At 42.8% G+C, this 20,891-nt stretch overlaps 2 protein-coding genes across 8 annotated transcripts in view; one reads left to right on the forward strand and one right to left on the reverse strand.

Moving 5' to 3' along the window:
* Window positions 1-11,901, forward strand: part of ITGA2 (integrin subunit alpha 2) — a 62,472-nt gene extending 50,571 nt beyond the window's left edge. For both annotated transcript variants that reach the window (XM_080972350.1, XM_080972351.1), the window contains exons 28-30: window positions 2,293-2,382; window positions 6,296-6,412; window positions 7,155-11,901. In XM_080972350.1, the coding sequence (XP_080828476.1) occupies window positions 2,293-2,382; window positions 6,296-6,412; window positions 7,155-7,244 (297 nt within the window). In that variant the 3' untranslated portion in view covers window positions 7,245-11,901. The remainder of the gene's footprint in view (window positions 1-2,292; window positions 2,383-6,295; window positions 6,413-7,154) is intronic.
* MOCS2 (molybdenum cofactor synthesis 2) lies at window positions 11,036-18,800 on the reverse strand. 6 transcript variants are annotated; one of them, XM_080973297.1, is made up of 7 exons: window positions 18,637-18,788; window positions 17,274-17,320; window positions 16,118-16,264; window positions 14,131-14,253; window positions 13,228-13,381; window positions 12,832-12,955; window positions 11,036-12,204 (listed from the first exon to the last, which is right to left on the reverse strand). In XM_080973297.1, exons 4-7 carry the CDS (start codon window positions 14,249-14,251, stop codon window positions 12,136-12,138), a joined length of 468 nt encoding a protein of 155 aa, XP_080829423.1. In that variant the 5' UTR covers window positions 14,252-14,253; window positions 16,118-16,264; window positions 17,274-17,320; window positions 18,637-18,788; the 3' UTR covers window positions 11,036-12,135. The 6 variants fall into 6 exon arrangements, with proteins under 6 accessions (XP_080829423.1, XP_080829422.1, XP_080829424.1 ...); XM_080973296.1 differs by having other exon boundaries at window positions 14,131-14,258; window positions 18,637-18,786; XM_080973298.1 differs by lacking the exon at window positions 14,131-14,253.
* Between the last annotated feature and the right edge of the window lie 2,091 nt (window positions 18,801-20,891).

Here is a 20,891-nt window from a genome sequence, read left to right on the forward strand (position 1 = left end):
CCCACCTTCTGATCGGCAAGCAGTGGTTTAGACCACAGCACCACCCGCATCCCTTTAGAGCTAAGCACTAAAACACAAAGTTTTGTCTTCTGTTACTTTGCATAACATTGTAAAAAGAAAACATAAATGTAAATGGAGGCTAAATTAGGTGCAATTAGGGGGGAAACTTTGTTGCTACTTTAAAACGGGAAGAGATGCTTTGAACTGCTAACTTGGAGACATGAGCTACACAAGCCGTCAAATGGGATGTTGGAGCCCAGAAAGCTAGAATGGGTTTTGCCACTTTAGTCTGCTATTGAGAGACATCACTTTTAGATTCAGTCTCATCTTAAAAGCTTCCTGCATGTTGGAAGCTTGCATATCAGGGAGAAAGGTTCTAGCCTAGCCCTTTACTAATTATGCTGGCTTTCTCATTTACAGGGAGAGTTATTTATTTTTTTAATGTAGCAGGTGTGATTTCCTGCACATGCAGTCTGAAGTGGTGCTGCCAATTTTATTTATTTACTACATTTGTATACTACCCATCCAACCAAATTCTCTGGGTAGTTTACACACACACAAAATAAAACAAAATGCACATTACAAATACAATATAAATTGCAACAGCTGAAAGTCCAACCAAAAAAAATCCGACAACTGATATTAATTAAGCACAGAAGCTAAAACAATGTGAAACAATGTAAATTAGGCATAAAATTCAGCAAGGAGAAACTTAGTATAATAACATAAGCATTGAATAGATTCTGCTTTAAAGGAAGAACAAGAAGACCATTACCTAGTACATGAAATACCACCTGCAAGTGTAAATCAGGCCAAGATGTTCAAATGTTCTTCCACAGACAAAGCTGCCCAATTTATAATTGCTCGGAATGGGAAAGATGCCTCGAATGTCACAGTGGGACAGTTAGCTTAAGAAAGTACTATATGCATTGCTATCCTGGAACAAAAGCATTAAGTGGAAACACAGATCCTGAAGACTTTGCAGCTGTTTGGTCGACTTTTATGACATATATGAGCAATTGTCCCCATATGAATGTTGCAGCTGCCAAATATGACTGTATATGGAATTATTCACGATATGCCTTGATGTGCAAACAGCCTTTAAAGCCTGCTGTGTCTTTGGTCTTCTCTTGGATCATATGGTGACCTCTTGCCACCCATGTCTAGATGTTCTCTTTTCTTCCAGAACAAGGGAGAGGGGCAGTTTTAATATCTCACAGCACATAGCTTTAAAAGAGGTTTAGACCAGTGTTTCCAAAACTTGGGTCGCTAGCTGTTTTTGGAGTACAACTCCCATCATCCCTAGCTAGCAGAAACAGTGGTCAGAGATGATGGGAACTGTAGTTCATAAACAGCTGGAGACCTACAGAGGACAGGGCAATCCATAGCTTCTATCCCTGGCTGGCTGTGTTTTGCCTCTACTGTTGGAGGCAGCATGCCTCTGAATGGCAGCTTGGAAACCACAGGAAGGAAGAGTTGCACTCAGGCTGTGCTTGCAAGCTTCCCATAGGTATTTTGTTGGCTGCTGTGAGAACAGGATGCTGGACTAGAAGGGTCACAGGCCTGATCATAGCTGTCAACGTTTCCCCTTTTTAAAGGGAAATTCCCTTATTCCAAATAGGATTCCTTGCAAGAAAAGGGAAAAGTTGACAGCTATGGGCCTGATTCAGCGGGATCTTCTCATGTTCTTATCAGATTTACAGTGCAATCATATAAATGGCTACGCAGAATACCGCTGAAGTCCCATTACTCCCAGATAAGTGTGTATAGGATCGCAGTCTTAAATCCTTGACAGACTCAGCATGGAGCTTAAACGAGAAGCCAAGTTACAGGGAACCAGGCAGGGGGCCTTCTCGGTAGTGGCACCCGCCCTGTGGAAGGCCCTCCCACCAGATGTCAAAGAGAAAAATAACTACCAAACTTTTAGAAGACATCTGAAGGCAGCCCTGTTAAGGGAAGCTTTTAATGTTTAATAGGTTATTGTATTTTAGTGTTCTGTTGGAAGCCGCCCAGAGTGGCTGGGGAAACCCAGCCAGATGGGTGGCATATAAATAATAAATTATTATTATTATTATTATTATTATTATTATTATTATTATGCCTCCTAAGATGGAACAATAAGCACTATGACCCCTTTATATAAAAGTTGAAAGTCGGGAGGTAGCTGTGCATGCCGTTTCTCTAATACCATTGTGTTCCTTTTTAAAAAGGCTCTGTGCCTTAAATAATTGCCTACACTTTATGAAAACCATATATACTTTAATTGGGATATGCTACATTTTTCTGTTGCAGTCAGCGTTCCAGACAGTAGAGTTATCGGCAAGTGCAGAAGTGGATACAAACGATCCAGATCTATTTGTGATTGGAGAAAATGCTTTATCAGTGAGTCTGACTGTTTTATGCTCCAGTCTTGCCACGCTAAAAGCTATTATTGTCATTTTCACGCTCATTTAAAAACACATGGCGCGCTGTATCTTCCTCTTATAAAAAGGCTACACTGCTGTTACCGACATGTATAAATTGTTGTGTGAGTTTTAAAGTTACTGGAAACTTAACAGTTTTATGGCATTTCATCTGGCCAAGTTTTGGCTCAAAGGAAACCTAAAGCTATCTATAAAACTTTAAAACTTTGTTATTCAAGACAGTTTTATTCAAAATGGATGTTTGCATGGATCTGATAAAAGTTGGTACAAAAGCATATTTTTTTATATTAAATTAGGAGCTTGCAAACCTTCAGAAAAGAAGGTGGCTTTAGATGAATAGATAGAAAGGAAGCAGCAATGGGATATGGAAGTTTGATTCCCAATGCTGAGACGATGTATGGTAAGGTCTACTTATGGAAAAGGGCTAACTTGTAGTGATGCCTCTCCATTCTGCCAGATCTTCAGGAGAGACTGTAGTCTGTCAGGTGTCTCTCTCTATGTATTATTGGGATATATTATATAATATACTGTATAATATACTGCCACATTGAGCCTGCTGTCCAATGGTGTGATGGAAAATGAAAATGAATAAATGATGGGTGTGTTGATTTCAGAGCAGGGCTTAAAGGTTTTACCCAGTTGTTTCTCTCCACTCAAGGAAGACACTTCATTCTAATGATGGTTCCTTGAATGGAAGGAAAAAGCATGGGTGGGCCATGGTAATATGGTAATTGGAGGGGTGAGGCCATCTACATGCCCTCTTGATCCCTGTCCGTCAAGACTCAGGAAAGCTAGTTGGATGGGACTGGCAGGATGGGCTAGTGTATCATTACACGAGGCATCATCCTGAAGCAGGGAGTAGTGTCCCCACTCCTCAGAGTCCTCCCAGGACCTGGAAGAGCTGAATAACTACCACTCGGTCTTGAATACCCCTATTTCTTGTGTAGGTGATTGAAACTGCTACTGTGGGAAACAGCCCATCCCCTCTGGCAGATCCCTTTGCCCTAAGGGTCTGCCACAGGAGGTAGGCTTTTGCCTCCAAGTCCCAGTTTGCCTAGGAGCAGCCCTTTGTAGCAGCAGCTATCAAGAGCAACGGAGGCATTTGAAATGCTGCAGGAGGGCAAAATGTCCTGCATGGACGCCGTTGCCACACGGGTCTCCTGTTCCCCAGTGGGCAGCCATTGAAAGCAAGCCTAGGCAAAGCAACAAATGTTGATTTTGTTTTGCATTTGGTACTGTGTTGAAGGGCTGTCTCCCCCAGCATCCCAGTGAAACTGGGACTGCTGGATAACTGACTTTCTCTTCCCTTTGCCCCTGATGCCTTTTCCTTGCCTGGATGGAGGATATAGAGAGGCAAGAGACTGTGTATAGTAACTAGCCTAAAATTTACATTCATTGCTGTGCCCACTTTTGCCTCTGAACCCCTCCTTACTGGCATGTCACACACACACACACACACACACACACACGCAGAAGGGGTTGAAAAATGTTTCCAGCCCCTGCTCTATATAAACCAGGCATAGGCAAACTTGGCCCTTCAGATGTTTTGGGACTACAATTCCCATCATCCCTGACCACTGGTCCTGTTAGCTAGGGATGATGGGAGTTGTAGTCCCCAAACATCTGGCAGGCCGAGTTTGCCTATGCCTGATATAAACCTTCCCATTTTTAGATCTGCATCAAGGCCTCACTCCCAGTGTCTTCAGAGCCGAGCAGGGACTTTTTCTTGGTGGGACGCCGGGTGTAAAATGATTTCACCAGAGATGCTCAGCTGGTGCCTATTTTCCTGTCTTTTCAGCAGTATGTGAATATAATTACATCCCTCGCCCAGTATTTTAATAGATAATTGATTACATTAATGCTGTTAAAGCTGCTTTTACTGCGGCTTTATAATTATATGGTTTGTAATATTAAATGCTTGATTTTATTTTTATTAGCCACTTGGGAAGATTCCCCCACCCCCAAAGATGGAACAGAAATCTCTTTAGCTAACTTTAAAAAACAAATAATTTTCAATTTATTGTGATTTAATTGAATGTAATTGCTGTGAGAGAAGTCTTGATGCATGAATCAAATTAAGGAAATTGTTGTGGTTTCCCACACAGAGAGAGCGAGAGTTAAAATGGGCTATTTGCAGACTGCAATAATGAATGATTCCGCCTCTGCAAAAATCATTATCATGGTCATTTTGTTGCAAAGTACTGTATGTAGAAGACAGACACAATGAAATGTATCAGTGTGTCCACACCCAAAACAGCAGAATAATCATAACCATAAAGCTCTACTGGCAATACATCTGAAATATCTAAGTGGTTTACAGGGTGGAATTGGCCATAAGTTATGAGATTATATTTCATCAAGCAATTTAATTGTAACTTTGCCTTTGGAAGTGAAAAATACATTAAAATGTCCTTCCAGATTTTCAGAGCTAAACTTGAATTCTCATAGATCTTTGAAAACCCTAAATATATTTCGAAGCCAACAAGATCATCTGTATTTATAATTATATTCACTTTATGGAAAGGCTGCCAGCTCCTTGGTTAATGTCAGGATATATTGGATGATGAAGAAGAAAACAGCAAATCCTTAAAGTTATATTCTTCCAATTATCCAACCTGTGGGTACAATGGCTGTGCCTACAAAATGTTTAGGAAGGATTTATTCCATATATTTGATTTCATTCATTAGGTGCATCCTAAAATATTCTCTAGGTGGAATACATTGAAACAAAATGCAGTGACTATATCAATTTGGAAATTAAATCATTCACCACCCAGCAACAATTCAACAACAACAAAATCCAAGCAGAGCAAATCCTGCAGCCTCCCATTTTCCGTTCCCCCCCTCAAAGGGAAATACTGACCCCAGAATTTCTGAGTTCAAGGAAGCCTGTTATGTAGGGATGCTGCTGGAATCTGCCTTCACTGAAATTCCGTCATGGAGTCTGGAGTATTTTAATGGGATAAATTTGCATAGGTGAAATGTAAAAAGTTGGAGTATCTTATTCCTCCAAAGGTGCATTTCTAATACTTTGCAAGATATTTGAAAGCAAATAAAAATGATAAATGGCATACTTTTAAGTAATTTTCAGCACCCAGCATAGTTCCTTCTTTTGTTCTTGGCAGATTAATAATAATAATAATAATAATAATAATAATAATAATTGTGCTTTTTTTGTTAAAAGTTGTGAGTGTGTGTGTCAGTTTCTGCTTTCTTCCTTTTTAACTTGTTTCAACAGGAACACACAGAGACCTGGTTCACACTACATAAGCCAAGCTATCTGGAGATGAGCTTGCAGTAACTTTGCTGTTCCTTTTTACTGCCACAGAGTTAAGACACACTAAGTTTAGCTTAGCAGGTCATCTAAACCCAGTCTCGTAGTTGACCTTTCTCCTCACTAACTACCAACTGTAGCCAAGAACAAACCCCCCGATACATTTTGTGGTTAGTGAAAAGAGAGCTTCTTAACCGGGTTTGAACAACATGATAAGCCAAACCTTGGTTTAGCTCAGTTCAGTGTGGTGGTCAAAAGAAGCAGTAAAGAGGGATGCTATTGCTAGCATCTCTCCTGCAGCCTTCATATTCCCAGTACGCTGAACTTCGGCTTGCTGTATCGTGTGAACCAGGGCACAGTGAAATATTTTTGCATCTTAATTATTATGAAAGTGCAAGTGCAAAATTTATTACCAATGTTCTGAAACCCAGAATTTCTGCTGGAATTCAAACGAAGCAGAACCAAAAGGCGAGAGCACAATTACACTTGCCGTTCTCCAACGAGTGGCCAAAGAATGCATGCAGAATGCATTGATCACTTTTGTTTGAGAATTGCTGCTGCCTTACCTTGTCTAACTACAACCATTCTTTCTTTTAAGATTCCGCTCACAATAACAAAGCCCAATGAGAAAGCAGACGTGCCGATTGGAGTTGTGATAGCAAGTGTCCTGGTCGGTCTCCTCTTGCTGCTAGCTCTAGTTGCTGCCTTATGGAAAGTAAGTTAACGATTAGGAAGCAATTGTAGGGGAGAAGGCAAATTGCCACGCAACTCCCACTTGTGAGGTGAGAGGCATAGATCCACCACTAGAGGCAGAAAGCTCCTGCACAATCCACTCCACTCTAGTGGTAAACAATTGAGCTGTGCTGCTCTTATGTCTTGTAGTCATTTTCTCAAATATATTTCATTTTGTGGTTCCTGCTCAATAGTAACCCAGTCATTCCTGGCATAGCAGAACTTAAGAACTGCTTTCCAAAAATTTCCAGAAACCACTGAGAAATCAGCCGTGCCTATCTTGAATTAACATACTATAGCTTTATCTGTGGCTGGATTTGAGCATAATGCTAAACTAAGGTTTAGGATTATGTGCATGGAACACCCATTTTCATGGTTTGCCATTATGTCTGAACCCAGAATTGTGATTAATCTTAACCTTGATTTAGAGAAAGAAGCAAAGGTCAGAAACCAGAGTCTGATATTGGCTTGTTTCTGTAAGCCATAGTTTTCTGTGACAAACCAAGGTTAGTTGAAAACGAAAGCAAAATCTTCCATTCTCATAGCATGCTGTAGGGAAACAGGAGCCCTTGTCTGAGGCTCATGCACATAGAACTAAGCCTTTAATTAAATGTATGAGCTAGCCTTAAGTATCATATACCATACATAAGGAAATTATTTTAAATAAATGTATTTCAGTGGTGTTTGCTAACCGCCTTAAAAACTTCTCAAAACATTTTCTACAGCTCGGTTTCTTCAAGCGAAAATATGAGAAGATGGCAAAGGATGTGGAAGATGTGGATGAAATTGCAGAACTCACTAAGGACAGAGAATGAATATAGCAGGAATAGCACTGTGTACACTGACCTTCTGATTCACAAACATTGCTTGCATTCACACTGGTTCAACAACTTGGAAGTGCCTTATGGATTATTTTAATTTCTTATTTTTTTTCAATGAAAATGTCCTTTTTTATAGTTGGGGAAAATTTTTACAGGTACTATTTTATTTTAGCAATAACTGCTGGTCAGTTTGGGGTTTTGTTTACAAGGGTTTAAAATATGTTTATTTTTCTTGTTTGTATTTTTTGTATTTTATTAATAGCTGTTCTGAATCAGCAGGACCAGAAGCAGTAAACACTGAATTGTGCCAGAAATACTATGGTATATATATATATATATATATATATATATATATATATATATACCATTGACTGTCAGGATAATCTTTGTTAAAACATTAACACAGCTGCAGTCTAGAGCTGCTGGATGTGTTCAAAAGGCCTACAGCAGCGTACTCTCCAACCTATTCACACCTAACACTAAGCCAAACTTAATATGAATAAGCAGGAATAGTGTCATACTCAGATCCTGCTGATGGACTTCTTGTAAGCCTCTGATTGGCTACTATGAGAACAAGATGCTGGATGAGATGAGCCACTGGAGTGATCATGCAGGGCTCTCTTTATGAAGGCTGTGGCTGGAAGCTCTAAGACAGCAGGAAGTATCCACTCCTTCTGCTGCGGCTATTCTCTCTTGCATTTGTGGGTGACCGTTTTTATTATCACCCACAAATGCAAGAGAGACCATTTTTATTATCTAGACAGCATCTTAAAAAGCAGAGACATCACCTTGCCAACAAAGGTCCGTAGAGTTAAAGCTATGGTTTTCCCAGTAGTGATGTATGGAAGTGAGAGCTGGACCATAAAGAAGGCTGATTGCCGAAGAATTGATGCCTTTGAATTATGGTGCTGGAGGAGACTCTTGAGAGTCCCATGGACTGCAAGAAGATCAAACCTATCCATTCTTAAGGAAATCAGCCCTGAGTGCTCACTGGAAGGACAGATCGTGAAGGTGAGGCTCCAATACTTTGGCCACCTCATGAGAAGAGAAGACTCCCTGCAAAAGACCCTGATGTTGGGAAAGATGGAGGGCACAAGGAGAAGGGGATGACAGAGGACGAGATGGTTGGACAGTGTTCTCGAAGCTACCAGCATGAGTTTGACTAAACTGCGGGAGGCAGTGGAAGACAGGAGTGCCTGGCGTGCTCTGGTCCATGGGGTCACGGAGAGTAGGACACAACTAAACAACAACAACATTTTTATTATGTATTTATTAAATGCTTCCTGGGACAGAGTTCCATGGCCAAAAGACCGTGTTTCACCAAAACATGCATGGGAGCCCATGGTTATATCTACATCTGGGGCCATATTCTAGAAGTATTTAGGCTATTATTGGGCTATTGTTATTGCAAAAAAATATCTGCCTGATAAACTGTTGGGCCCTTCCAAAGGGATACAGCCGTCCAGCCTCCAAATTTGTGTCTTTAAGATCAGGGAAATAACTTTTGTTGAAGATTTGAAATGATAAGTTTTCCAGCCCTTGAAGCTGGAAGTTTGCAATCCTGCAGCTTTCATTTCCATTAAGCCACATGTTGCAATTTACATACTCCATAGTTTCTACTGCCGATACTATTTTATTGCACTTTTCAAACTGGCATGAATCTGCAGTCCTGCTGTAAATCTAATGTAAATATATAGGTTTATAAACATGCACACCTTTAAAAAAAAGGTATTTTAAAATGTGTTTTTGTACTAAAGAATTCAGTAAGGCATTATTTTAGTGGAATTTGAAGCAATGTTAAGTGTCACAACAGAATCAGATGTTCCAGAGGCAAAGGTCACTCAACTGCACAATTGACTTTCCCTACATATAGCTCCTCTTTTGTTTGTTTCTCAGGTGCAAATTCATCCAACTTCCTTTACAATGGCTTGTTAAGGATAATCCTGTCTGTCCAACTTTACCCACCCAGAGAAAGCAGGGCACATTCTGAACCCAGGATTCCTTAACCCTATTTAATGGCAAAGCTAGGATTTCAACTGCACCAGCACTGTTCATTACAAACTAGTGTACTGAATACAGCATTTATTGGAAATTGTAACTCCAAGGAGCCTGGCTCTACTAATATACATTCTGCTGTGTCAACACCAATTGAAATTACCAGGAAGCTGTGAGCAATTCTCATAAAGGCTTTATTTGTACAGGGCAAAACTTACCTCTGTGAAACTACTCTAGGGTCTTCTGCAAGTAACCTGAAAGATGGTGCTGGCACAAGCTGAACTCTCTGCATTTGGGGTTTGTGCAGAAGTTCAAAGTAAACCTTGTCCTCCCCACATTGTTATGTACATTTGCACTACCTTTTAAATCCATTGTATATAGCGTGTTCTCATTTTTTATATGATGCATCCAGGTGTAATAGTATGCCTTTGTGTATGTATATTTTGCACTTTTATTTCAGAACGGAAATAAAAACGGATCTGCCTTGAGTAAAATTGAAACAAACCTGGTGTAGACTACACTGAACTCTTATTTTATATGCCTGCAGTTAGTTAGTTTCTATTCACTGTGCTGGGCATGTAGCTTAGGAAGACTTAGCCCAGCTCTGCCTGCAGATAAATATGCGTTCCAAGTGACGAGATTAAGTTATACAAGTCAAAACTTAACTGTAAATTGATAAGATGTCCTTAAACATACAATTTGCTTTAGTTATCATGGAAACAAGCATTGTTTTACACCTTACAGTGGAAACAAAAAAAATCTGCTTTTCTTTTCCTTTGGTAAACATAGAAAGTATGTACTGTATTGTCACAGGCTTGTTGGCACTGCAGTTTCTCCACTGACCCCTACTGGTTGTTCCCAGTACAGGACCAAGTACTGCTCTTCCAGATGTGTATTGCAAATTCTCTTAGAAATGTTGCAGGGAAATTCAGAATGTGTCTCTTTACAGCACTGTACAGAGTGGTGCTCTGTTGTATCAAAAATTCACATGTCTGGATATGCAAAGCCTGGCAATTCTTCCTCCCTTACTATCGTTTTAATGTAATTCAATGTATTTATAATTTAAATATAAATATTTACCATTCAGATCTTAAATAAGATATATATTTTCACCCTCCTTTTTAAATTTAGGATTCTTAAACTTCAATAAAACATGCTGATCACCCAACCAGGGAAAAACTGTAAGGCTTTGGCCAGCATTTGCATCTGATTTTATCCCACTGAGTGCAGTAGCTCTTTTAAAGTGCATACCCATTTACCTGGGAGTAAGACCCACTGAACGGGACGCGGGTGGCGCTGTGGGTAAAACCTCAGCGCCTAGGACTTGCCGATCGCATGGTCAGCGGTTCGAATCCCCGCGGCGGGGTGAGCTCCCGTCGTTCGGTCCCAGCTCCTGCCCACCTAGCAGTTCAAAAGCACCCTTAAGTGCAAGTAGATAAATAGGTACCACTTTATAGCAGGAAGGTAAACGGCGTTTCCGTGTGCTGCTCTGGTGCCGGTTCGCTAGAGCAGCTTCGTCACGCTGGCCACGTGACCCAGAAGTGTCTGCGGACAGCGCTGGCTCCCGGCCTCTAGAGTGAGATGAGCGCACAACCCTAGAGTCTGTCAAGACTGGCCCGTACGGGCAGGGGTACCTTTACCTTTACTAAGACCCACTGAATTAAATAGGACTTATTTCTGAGTGGACATGCATAAGACGGTGGTTGCCTGCATTACTGCAGGTCCACAACACATTTACACATGGCTTCACAAAACGTATTGGTGCATCAAATAAATAAACAAATGTAAAATCTGTTGCAGGCTTTTGGGCACAACTGAGTTTAATCTGCTTCTAAAGAAGAGTTCATATTTTCAGAAATAAAGGAATGGGCTAGACATAAATAATGGTTGAACAAAAAAATTAAAATTAATTCAGTGCTTTTACATCACATTTTTAACCATCTAAATCTGTCCACAACTCCCGGCAGTCTTATGTTTGAAACCAATAATCAAAACATGAATGCATGATGACAGAAGTATTATCTTCAGACACTACCAAAAGGCACTTAAGTTTATTCTGTTATGAGGCAGCACTTTTAAAAAACAACAACACACTTTTTACTCCTTAACTGTTCCCATTGATTGTGATTATCAGCCTAACCCTTTTGACCTACACTACTTCTAGGGTTACAAACGGCTTGCGCTTCTGTAGCTGCAAATTATCCTACACATAGTCAAATGAGCCAAAGTCACCTTCCCATGGCCACTGGTATGTACTAAACCCATCTGAGAGTTATGACAGCATTCGGACTCTAATAAGCCCCAAAAGCTCCACCCAGTGCTGGAAAAAGTCCATATGCTGCTAGCAGCATGGCAGAAGTAGTTGCCCTAATAACTTTACAGGGAGCGATGGCTCAGGAGTGCCTGTGGCTTGTGTTCAGCAAATGCGATTCAGTCGAACTGCAACTATGAACTATGATGAGCCCCGGTAACCCAGCAGAATGCTGGGCTGATGCTTCGAACTAGCAGCATTGCAGACATCCCATTGTTACTCAGAACGAATCCGCTTTAATGAGCAGGTTTGAAATAAGAATTTGCTAAGTGTGAACAACTCCACGGGGATAGTAACTTTTATGTTTACATACCTTTGACCCCTAGAAGAAATCGCTAGAATAAATATATATATATTCCACAACCATTAGTGTATTTCCAATTAAATGTTTGACAATCTTTTTTTTAAAAAAAATTGACTGTGTAGGCTATGAAGCTGCCTTAATCAAATGACAGAAAGTGGCTTAGGGTCCAGTTGTCATGTGAAAGAGTTGTTAATCTGAAACAGAAGCTTCTGATCTTATCCTTGCAGCCATGCTGTATTATTTAAGCACAGTTAGGTAGTCTTGTCGGCAGAGCTTTATTTCAGTGTCTTGGCCCAAAAGCACTCCTTGTTTTCTTTCCAAGAGGATTCCTCTTCATAGACCTCCTGCAACCAGAGAGCATCATGGATGATAACTGTTGCAAAGGTGATCACACAGATCAGCAAACACAGATGAGGAGAGAGAAAAATGTTCCTGTGACTGCAACCAACCTGAAGCATCTAGATTTTTAAACTTCCTGTTGATGATGGGTTCTATTAAAACCTTAAAAACAACAACCCCACAGCACAATTCAGGAGAACAGCTAAATGATCAATTTACAAAGGAGCCCTGGAGAGCAGGGAAACTGACTGCATATATGGATGAATGCATAGACTCCCAAAAGCAAAGGTCAGTGTCCTTCAGTGAACAAGCCTGAAAGGCAGCTCTAGTGGAGCCCAGAATCTCTGCCCCATTACATATCCTCATTCACAAAAGATATCTTTTATATATTAAGATTAATCAAATACCTGGATCAAACTGATGGGAGCTTTGGTGTGTGTGTAGCACATGTTTTTAGAAGTCGCAGCAAAATTTGGCGGACACATGTAGATTGACACTTTTGTTTGTTTGTTAAATAACCCTTGGACAAACTTCACCCTTCTTGCCAAACTGTCCCTACCAGGCACACATGGAATACATGTAGTTTATTGTATTGAAAAAGGAAATATGGGAGAAATGACACATACACATACCTTTTTCCATATAGGGACAGTTGCTTTCAAAGTGTTGATGCCATATTGCACAGCCTCAAGAGACTCTGCTCTGTGAGGCGACGAGATTGCGACCATCACACTCGCTTCACTAATGGGAACCGAACTACAGAGAAAAGCGAAAGGAAATATTAGTTGTTTTTATCCGTATTCGCTTAATCTTTAGAGGGCTAAATAAAATCCACTGTCTTTCTGCTAATTATTGCACACTCTCACACACTGCAGGTAAGCTATATCCTAGGAATCTCTAGTCACAACTGTCATGTCCCTCTCTTATACTTTCTGAGGCAGGATTCAACAGGAAAATTAAGAAAACAAGAGACAGAAATTACAAGAGCAACTTGACGTGACAATAATCGGATCATTGGTCATACATACCCAAGTCTATGGTGTATAGCTATATGTTTCACCGAAGGCCATTTTAATCTAATATCTGTGCATATTTTCTTGATTTCCGCTTCTGCCATCGGTTCATATGCTTCATATTCTAAGTGTATGACCTTTCTCCCCTCAAAGTTATTTCTGGTAGTGCCTGAAATGAAAGGACGTGTTCAACTGGCTGGTTGGAAAAGGTCAACAGGACAAAAACATTCACTTCAACAGTTTTGTTAAAGTTGGTTAACAAGGTTATCAATGATTTCCCAGACAGTGGTTCCAGGTCCAAATGAGACCAGTCACCTGAGGAGGGTCCACAGCACACTAACAGAACAAAAGCTCTGTACATGCAAGCCTAGTCCCCAGCCCCGGAGAAGTTGCAGCACTTCTGCTTGTGGCTGCAGACATGAAACTGGCACAGTGTTGGAAACCAATAGGGTTCACCATGAAAGGTTGTTTTGACAGGGTTTGGGATATACAGTGGTACCTCAGGTTACATACGCTTCAGGTTACAGACTTTGCTAACCCAGAAATAGTACCTCGGGTTAAGAACTTTGCTTCAGGATGAGAACAAAAATTGTGCTCTGTTAGCGCGGCAGCAGCGGGAGGCCCCATTAGCTAAAGTGGTGCTTCAGGTTAAGAACAGTTTCAGGTTAAGAACGGATCTCCGGAACGAATTAAGTTCTTAACCCGAGGTACCACTGTAACTGTCTCTGGATGTTCACATGCTTAGAGGGGTAACTAAAAAGGACAATTCTGACAGAATATGGATGATTCTTTATTTCTGGGAACCAGCTGCAACCACCTATGTAAGTTCTGTAAGGGTGATTTTAACAGGGGTTTTAAAAAAAATAATACTGGGTTTCTCTCTTATTCCAAAATTCATACTACGTGCATCAAACCTACCTATAAATAAAGAGACAGCTCCACAGCAGGGGGAAACCACCAGTGCCGATATTTCATCTGCCGAGAGCTTCTCGTGGTTCAATTTTATCAAGTCCTTGGGCTCATCCTCACTTACGCTCATGGCTTCTCTAGGAATAAGCGGTGATGAAATGAAAGTTATTACCATATTTTCCCGTGTATAAGACGATATGTTTTCCTTAGATATAATATGCCAAAAATGCAGGTCGTCTTACACACGGATATCAGGCAATTGGTGGCAGCAGCCAGCAAGAGATTGGCAGCGGCGATTGGGCATGTGATTGGTTGCTGCGGCAAGGCCTGCTGACGAATGGCTGCGGCTGCAGCAATTGGGCGTGCTATTTACGACAGAGGTGAGGCGTGCATGCACTCGGCTGTGGTTGTGTCGAGTGGGCAGGTGGGCTGTTGTCGATGAGCGTGCAGACGATTGGTGGCTGCGGCGATGCATGCTATTTGCATTTGCGGGCAGGTTGTAGAGTGATTGGGGGTGGTGCCCCTCCCCCCAAAAGCTGAACAACTCTGGGCAATCCCCCCCTTTTTTGTGGTCCAAAAAAATAGGGGTCGTCTTATACATGGGGGTGTTATACACGGAAAAATACGGTACTATAGTTAATGGGATCATTTGCAAAAATGCTTCTTGACCTGCTACTAGAATAATAGAAATTCCAGGTCAAAGCCTTAAATGAGTGTATTTAGAGTGTGGATGCTGGAAAGAGAGAGAAACCAGCACCACACTGTATCTGGCATGTGCAACTTGGGCCTCATCTGCATTGTACATTTAAAGCTGTGTCATGCCACTTTGAATAGTCATGCAACCAGTTCAACCAGTGTGCTGTGACAGCCTGGGGTGCCTTGAATGATGGTCAGGGGTGCTGCGGACAACACTGGCCCTCTTTCCTCCCCTCCCTTCTCTGATGCCCTCTTGTGTCTCTGCCTGCCAAAGGCTTGCATAGCTGTTTGTTGCAGCAGCCCTGGCTAGAAGCTCGAGGGACGAATGGTGCCTCTGGGGCTGGCCAGGGGGCGCTGGTTGCCAGGAGCTGAGGTGGCCTCAGAGTAAGCAAGCAAGCAGGCAAGGGTGCCCAGCCAGCCAGTCCTATAGCCCTTGCTGTTGGGATTGGACAGACAAGTCCCAGGCCCCTGTTGGGCAGTGTGAGGAGGCACCTCTCTTTGGGGCAGGGGCAGCTCAGAGTCCAGGGGTGGCAGCAGTGGCTGCCCAGAGGACTCCCAAGGAGAGGAGGCTGAGGGAACCCTCCACAAGGGAGTGTGTTTGAAAAAGGATGAGAGGCTGCCAGCTCTGCAGGCAAGGGGTGACATAACTGGGCTCCTGAGCCCCGCAGGGGTGCCGCAGAAAGAATGTAGTTGGTTAAGAGAGCCATGGACTCAAAAAGGTTGAAAACTTCTGTTTTAGATTTAGAAAATCAGGGATTTCTCCTCCTGTGAAATTGTGCGGGGAGCTCCATAATTAGAGCTAGCTTCCTACTCAGAAATTCATCCCCAAAATGTGGAAAGTAGAAGGAACATGGTTGAAGAGGGCAAGTCTGCCTAGTGGGACTTTGTTTCCCTGCTTCTAAATCACACAATTGGAAACATATGAAGAAGATCTGAACAGGGATTAGGTTATTCTCCTGTTTGTGTAGAGAATCGTAATTTTGGCACCTGTACCCATATCATGTGTGCAGACACACCATGTTCATACCTCATCGAGTGCTGAGAGGCTCGTTCACATGTTACACTGAACACAAGAAAAGCAGTCTCGACACATGCACAAGCACTGGTTTCCAAGGGTGTACACTTGTTGATTTGCACAGCTCAACTACTATGTATACACGGGACACAGAATGCATATCCACTGAATGTTACCTGTGAATAACTGAACCAGTGTACAGCACAACTCTTTCTGTGCACTCATTTAACGTAACATGTGCACTCCCCTAATCAAATCGCCCTTTAGGAAGACAAGAGCACACACCTGATGCCGTCTTTCCAGAGCTAACCTCCACTAATAGGGGGGATAACGGCAACCTCGTCCCCTGGGTTGAGGACCACCAGCTGATCTCCAAGAAGCACGTACTCCTGGCGGACAGCAAAGACGACTTGATCCTGTATAGCAGCGAGCCTAAAGAACGACATCAGGAGAAAGAGTAATGTTTCCTAGGACACCACGGGCCTGAGGCTAAACAACTCAAACCAGCTGAAGCGGAATCAGGTATCCCAAATGTGAAACCGGTTCCTGAAAAGAGCTAGTGGCAGAAGAGACTCACAAGGTGGGATAGAGCTGCTATGCTAGCTTTCTAGCAGGTAAGCAGGTGTGGCTTACCAGTAGGGAGAAGGTTAACGCAGTCAGGAAGTCCTGGCTACCTTGCCCATCCTGGTAAGCAATAGGGAACCACCTGCCAGGAAGCTAGCATAGCAAATCCGCTCCCTCTGGTACGCCCCACAGGCTCTGTGACACTCACTTATCAAGACCAGTTCCTAAACTCTGATTTCCCAAGCAACCAAGAATTCAAATGGACAGTAACAATGCTGTTTGCCACTTGTTTCTTTGAGGAGATCATCTGCCTACAAGGAAATAGAAGGACCACCACTACAAGTGGTGGGAAATGGAATCTCAGTGTGATGGTCACAGTAGCCTTTTCTAACCTGGTGAATGGGTGTAGCCGGGGGGGGGGGGCAGCTGCCCACGAAAATCTATAAAAATATGTAAATAACTGAGTTTCTGCCCCCTCCCCAACATGAAGCCTCCCCCCCAATAAATCATGACCTGGTGCCCTCTGAAAACTACAAGTCCCATCAGCCTCTGCACTACCTAGGCCTGATTATTATTATTATTATTATTATTATTCAACTTAACACCTCCCTATACCTGGAGGTCTCAGGGCGGTTCACAACAAGACCACAACATATAACATCAAACCAAAAGCAGTAACCCAATAATGCCCCCCCCACACACACACATGGCATGCTAAGTCTAGAACATCTGGGCAGCACCAGGTTGGCAAAGGATAAGTTAAGAGGGTCAAACAAGGACCAGCAGACCCAAGTTTGGCTACGATGTTTTCTGGGTGATCTTGGGCCAGTTACACACTCAAGAGGCAGCATCTTTTACCAGTCAGAAGTCATCATACCTTGAATGCCTCTTGACAATTTCTTCCCACAGCTGCAGGGATGTTATCTGTTGGGGCACGGAAATGGTCTCAGTGCGGACACCGGCTAATTCGGCACTTTTTGCAAAGTACAGCACTACCACCTGTTTTAGAAATGCAAACCAGATGGATAATGATAGTTACTCACCTATGCCTATACAAGCTACTATGAGTTCTTCAGAGGAACAAGAGCAGGGTTGTGAGTGAATAAACCTACCCTTTTCTTAGTTGCCCACAACATACGTTATCTCACAAATTCGTACAACAGCCCGGCACGATCAACTAGCATTATTATTCCCATACCGGCTGAAGATCAGGATAAAAATACATTCTTAAAATTGTGAGACTACACATTGTAGCAATGGCTCACCTAAGGCCATAGGGGACTGCGCTGGACCATCAAGAAGTAATTTTTTTCCGCCTTCCTTGGTCAGCAAACCTGCTTGGAAGCAAGTTCCACAAAGGCCAAGGCAGTCAAGTCAGGCTTTTTAAACACAAGCACATCAGCAGTGCTGCATTATTCACTGGTCTCCAGTGTAAACAGACCAAATGCACTCAAGGAAAATAAAATGAAAAAAGATTCCCCGCAGCTCGGTTCACATCAGTTAAGAGCATGGAACCAATGTATATATGGATAACTTCCAATAAAGGCATAGTGGATAAATGTGCAGAATTGCAAGCTTTTATTAATAAAATGGGAAGTGCAGAAGTCCTTCTGTGCACACCTGTGGGATTGAACTGCACAGCACAATGCCAGGACCAGATGCCAAAACAGCATGTTTACACCCACTTCTAAATGACGGATCTGGGTTTTTGAGCTGTAATTTAACTCCTACTGCTGCTGTTTCTCCATGACTTTATTCTGAGGCTTTTCCCGAGGAAGAAATTGTTGCTGTCGGTGTGGAACTTCTACTTTATTCTCTTAGTTCGTTTCACGCTACGAACCACCACCTTGGGCAGCTCCGTGATGATGCCGAAAGGCAAGACGCGGAGCTTGCATTTCAAGCAGCGCTCCCTAAAGCCCAAACCCCGGGGACCAAACTGGAGAAGCTCGTGCCTCTGAGCGCATGCAGAGGGCTTACCGCCCAAGCAAACCGACGCTCCCCTCTCTCACCAAGGCTTCCGATCAGAGGCCAAGGCTAACCGGGAACCAGGTGCCTCCCCACCCCGACCCCTGCTCAGAAATGCCCTCTCCGGGTGGCAGGGAAGGGGGCGGCGTCTCATGGCGCCTAGAAGCCGAAGGCCCAGGGGCGGATCGTGATCGAAGGGACCGAGAGGGGATCGCAAGCCAGCGATCGCGGAGGGAGGCCGGGAGGCTTGCAGGGGAGCTCCTCCTTCTGCGTACCTCGCAGCTCATGGGCGCGCCGTCCCGGGCAGGCAGCTGCCCCGCTCTCCTTTCTCAGCGATCGGCTTGCGGGTTTCTCCTTTTTTGCGCCTGCGTCGGCTCCGGGAAAGGCCGCGGAGGCGACTAAGCCGAGCCGGCCTCTTTCGGCGCCGCCTCCCAGCGGCTCCACCTCCCCGTGGGCTGGCTTCTCGGAGCGGAAAAGCGGGGGAAAGCTCGGAGCGGGAGGGAAGCCGGTCGCTTTGCTGCGTCTGCAGTCCAGGGGAAAGGACGGAAGGCTGCGATCCTGCACCCACTTACCTAGGAGAAAGCCCGGTTGAACTCCGCGAGGCTTGCTTCCGAGTAGGCAGGCGCAGGATTGTGCTGTAGGGCTGCAGCCTTGTAGAGATCGTGGGGAAGCACTTGCGAGTATAGATGCGTAGGATCAGGCTGCACAACCCGGGCTTGGCTAGGATATGAGCACACGCGTGCAACTAAACCCCAGCTTGCTCCTTTCTTGCGGGATATTTCTACAAGGCCCGGAAGGCGTGTGTCCTTGTCATTTCATACGCACGTGATGTAAGAGATGTGCTGTAATCAGGGCCGGATTAAGAGGTCCTAACACTTAAAAGATTTTGGTGCCCCCATATTTATCTGAATCAAAATATAAACAATAATGAACCGTGAAATATATATATACACACACTGTATATGTGTATATATAAATTTTTCAAAATAAAAAAGCCTACAATAAGATGGAAAATCATGTTTATTTCTGTATACTTCCACTTTGCAGTTAGAAAAAGTAGGAGAACATTTTTCAGATATAAAGTCTTTGATCAGAGCCTCAAAACTAATCTTACACAATACACCTGCTTCTATATTTAGTTGAGATATTGTATCCAGCCTCTCTTGTCGCATAGTTGTTCTGTTGATATTTTTAATATACTTCAACTGAGAAAATGAACACTCATCTGAGCAATTTGTGACCATTAATGTTAAAAATCTGGCAATGGAGCATTTCCGTGGTGCCCCCCCTTGCCTTAATGTCCTAAACACATGATTATTATGCTTAATGGTTAATCCATCCCTGGTTATAATCCACACACCATATTTATATAGATTGCAGCAACTAATAACAATTTGTAGAACGCTTCTGCTCTCTATGCCTACCTCACCTGAGGGAGGTGGAACTGCCAAGATCTTACTGATCTTAGCATCCAGGATGGTTGGTGGGGAAGGAGGTGGTCGCTCAGATATTTGGAACCGAAGTCATTTAGGGTTGTAGAGCACCTTGAATTGGGCCTGGGAAAGGCCAGGCAACCAATGCAGCTGTATCCAAGTCATCTTCAAGGGCAGCCCTATGTAGAGCACATTGCAGTAATCTAATCTAGAAGTTACCAGAGCATGGAGTACAGTGGCCACTTCTGCCCAAAGGAAGCCAGAGCTGGAGATTTTAACAAGAGAACATTTTCTTTAAATAGGGAAGGAAGAAGTGCAGAGTGGACCTTTCCTCCAGGGCTTCCCCAACCTGGTGCCCTCCAGATGTTTTTGGCTACAATTCCCATCAGCTCCAGCTAGCATGGCAAAGCACTGGTGCTTATGCTTTGTTTGTTTGTTTGTTTTAGCAATCTTTTTTATAATTTTTATTAAGTTGTTCTGTTTTACAATTTGGAATAGTCATTTAAACAACCTTAAAATATCAGTGACTTCCCTTCTTCTTTCCATGGTTCATTTTACATATCATAAATCCCTGCATATTTTACATAAACTAAACCATTCCATTATTGCATCCATCAAAACTTATTTACACTGATGAATTTATATTAATGCTGCCAACATTTTCAAATGTACATAATTTTCACCCATATATTCAACAAACATTTTCCAATCTTTAAACATATGTTCTCCTTGTTCCCTTATTCTATATGTTAAGTCCGCAAGCTGCACATATTCCATCAACTTAAGTTGTTTTAGCAAGCCTTAAATGTTTTTTGTGGGGAGGGGATAGCATATATTTAGCTGAAGTTTTCAAACTCCACCAGTTTTAATTTGTTTTAATTTGCAAGCCCTACGAGAGACAAGAATAATTCTGCACGCAGACACAATGCGCAGACACTGTGATTCTCTTAAACTTCACCCCATTTTTGTTCCCTGTTTGCAATTTTATTTAGCTGTGACATGTTTTATTGCCCATTTCATTGCTATGAATGACAAAATTGAAAATGGGAGGTAGAAGGTGCTGAAAGTGGGTGTGCTGGATGGGGATGGGGAGAATA

This window comes from Podarcis pityusensis, assembly GCF_964106645.2.
Source record: "Podarcis pityusensis genome assembly, chromosome: 11".
NCBI classification, from domain to species: Eukaryota; Metazoa; Chordata; class Lepidosauria; order Squamata; family Lacertidae; genus Podarcis; species Podarcis pityusensis.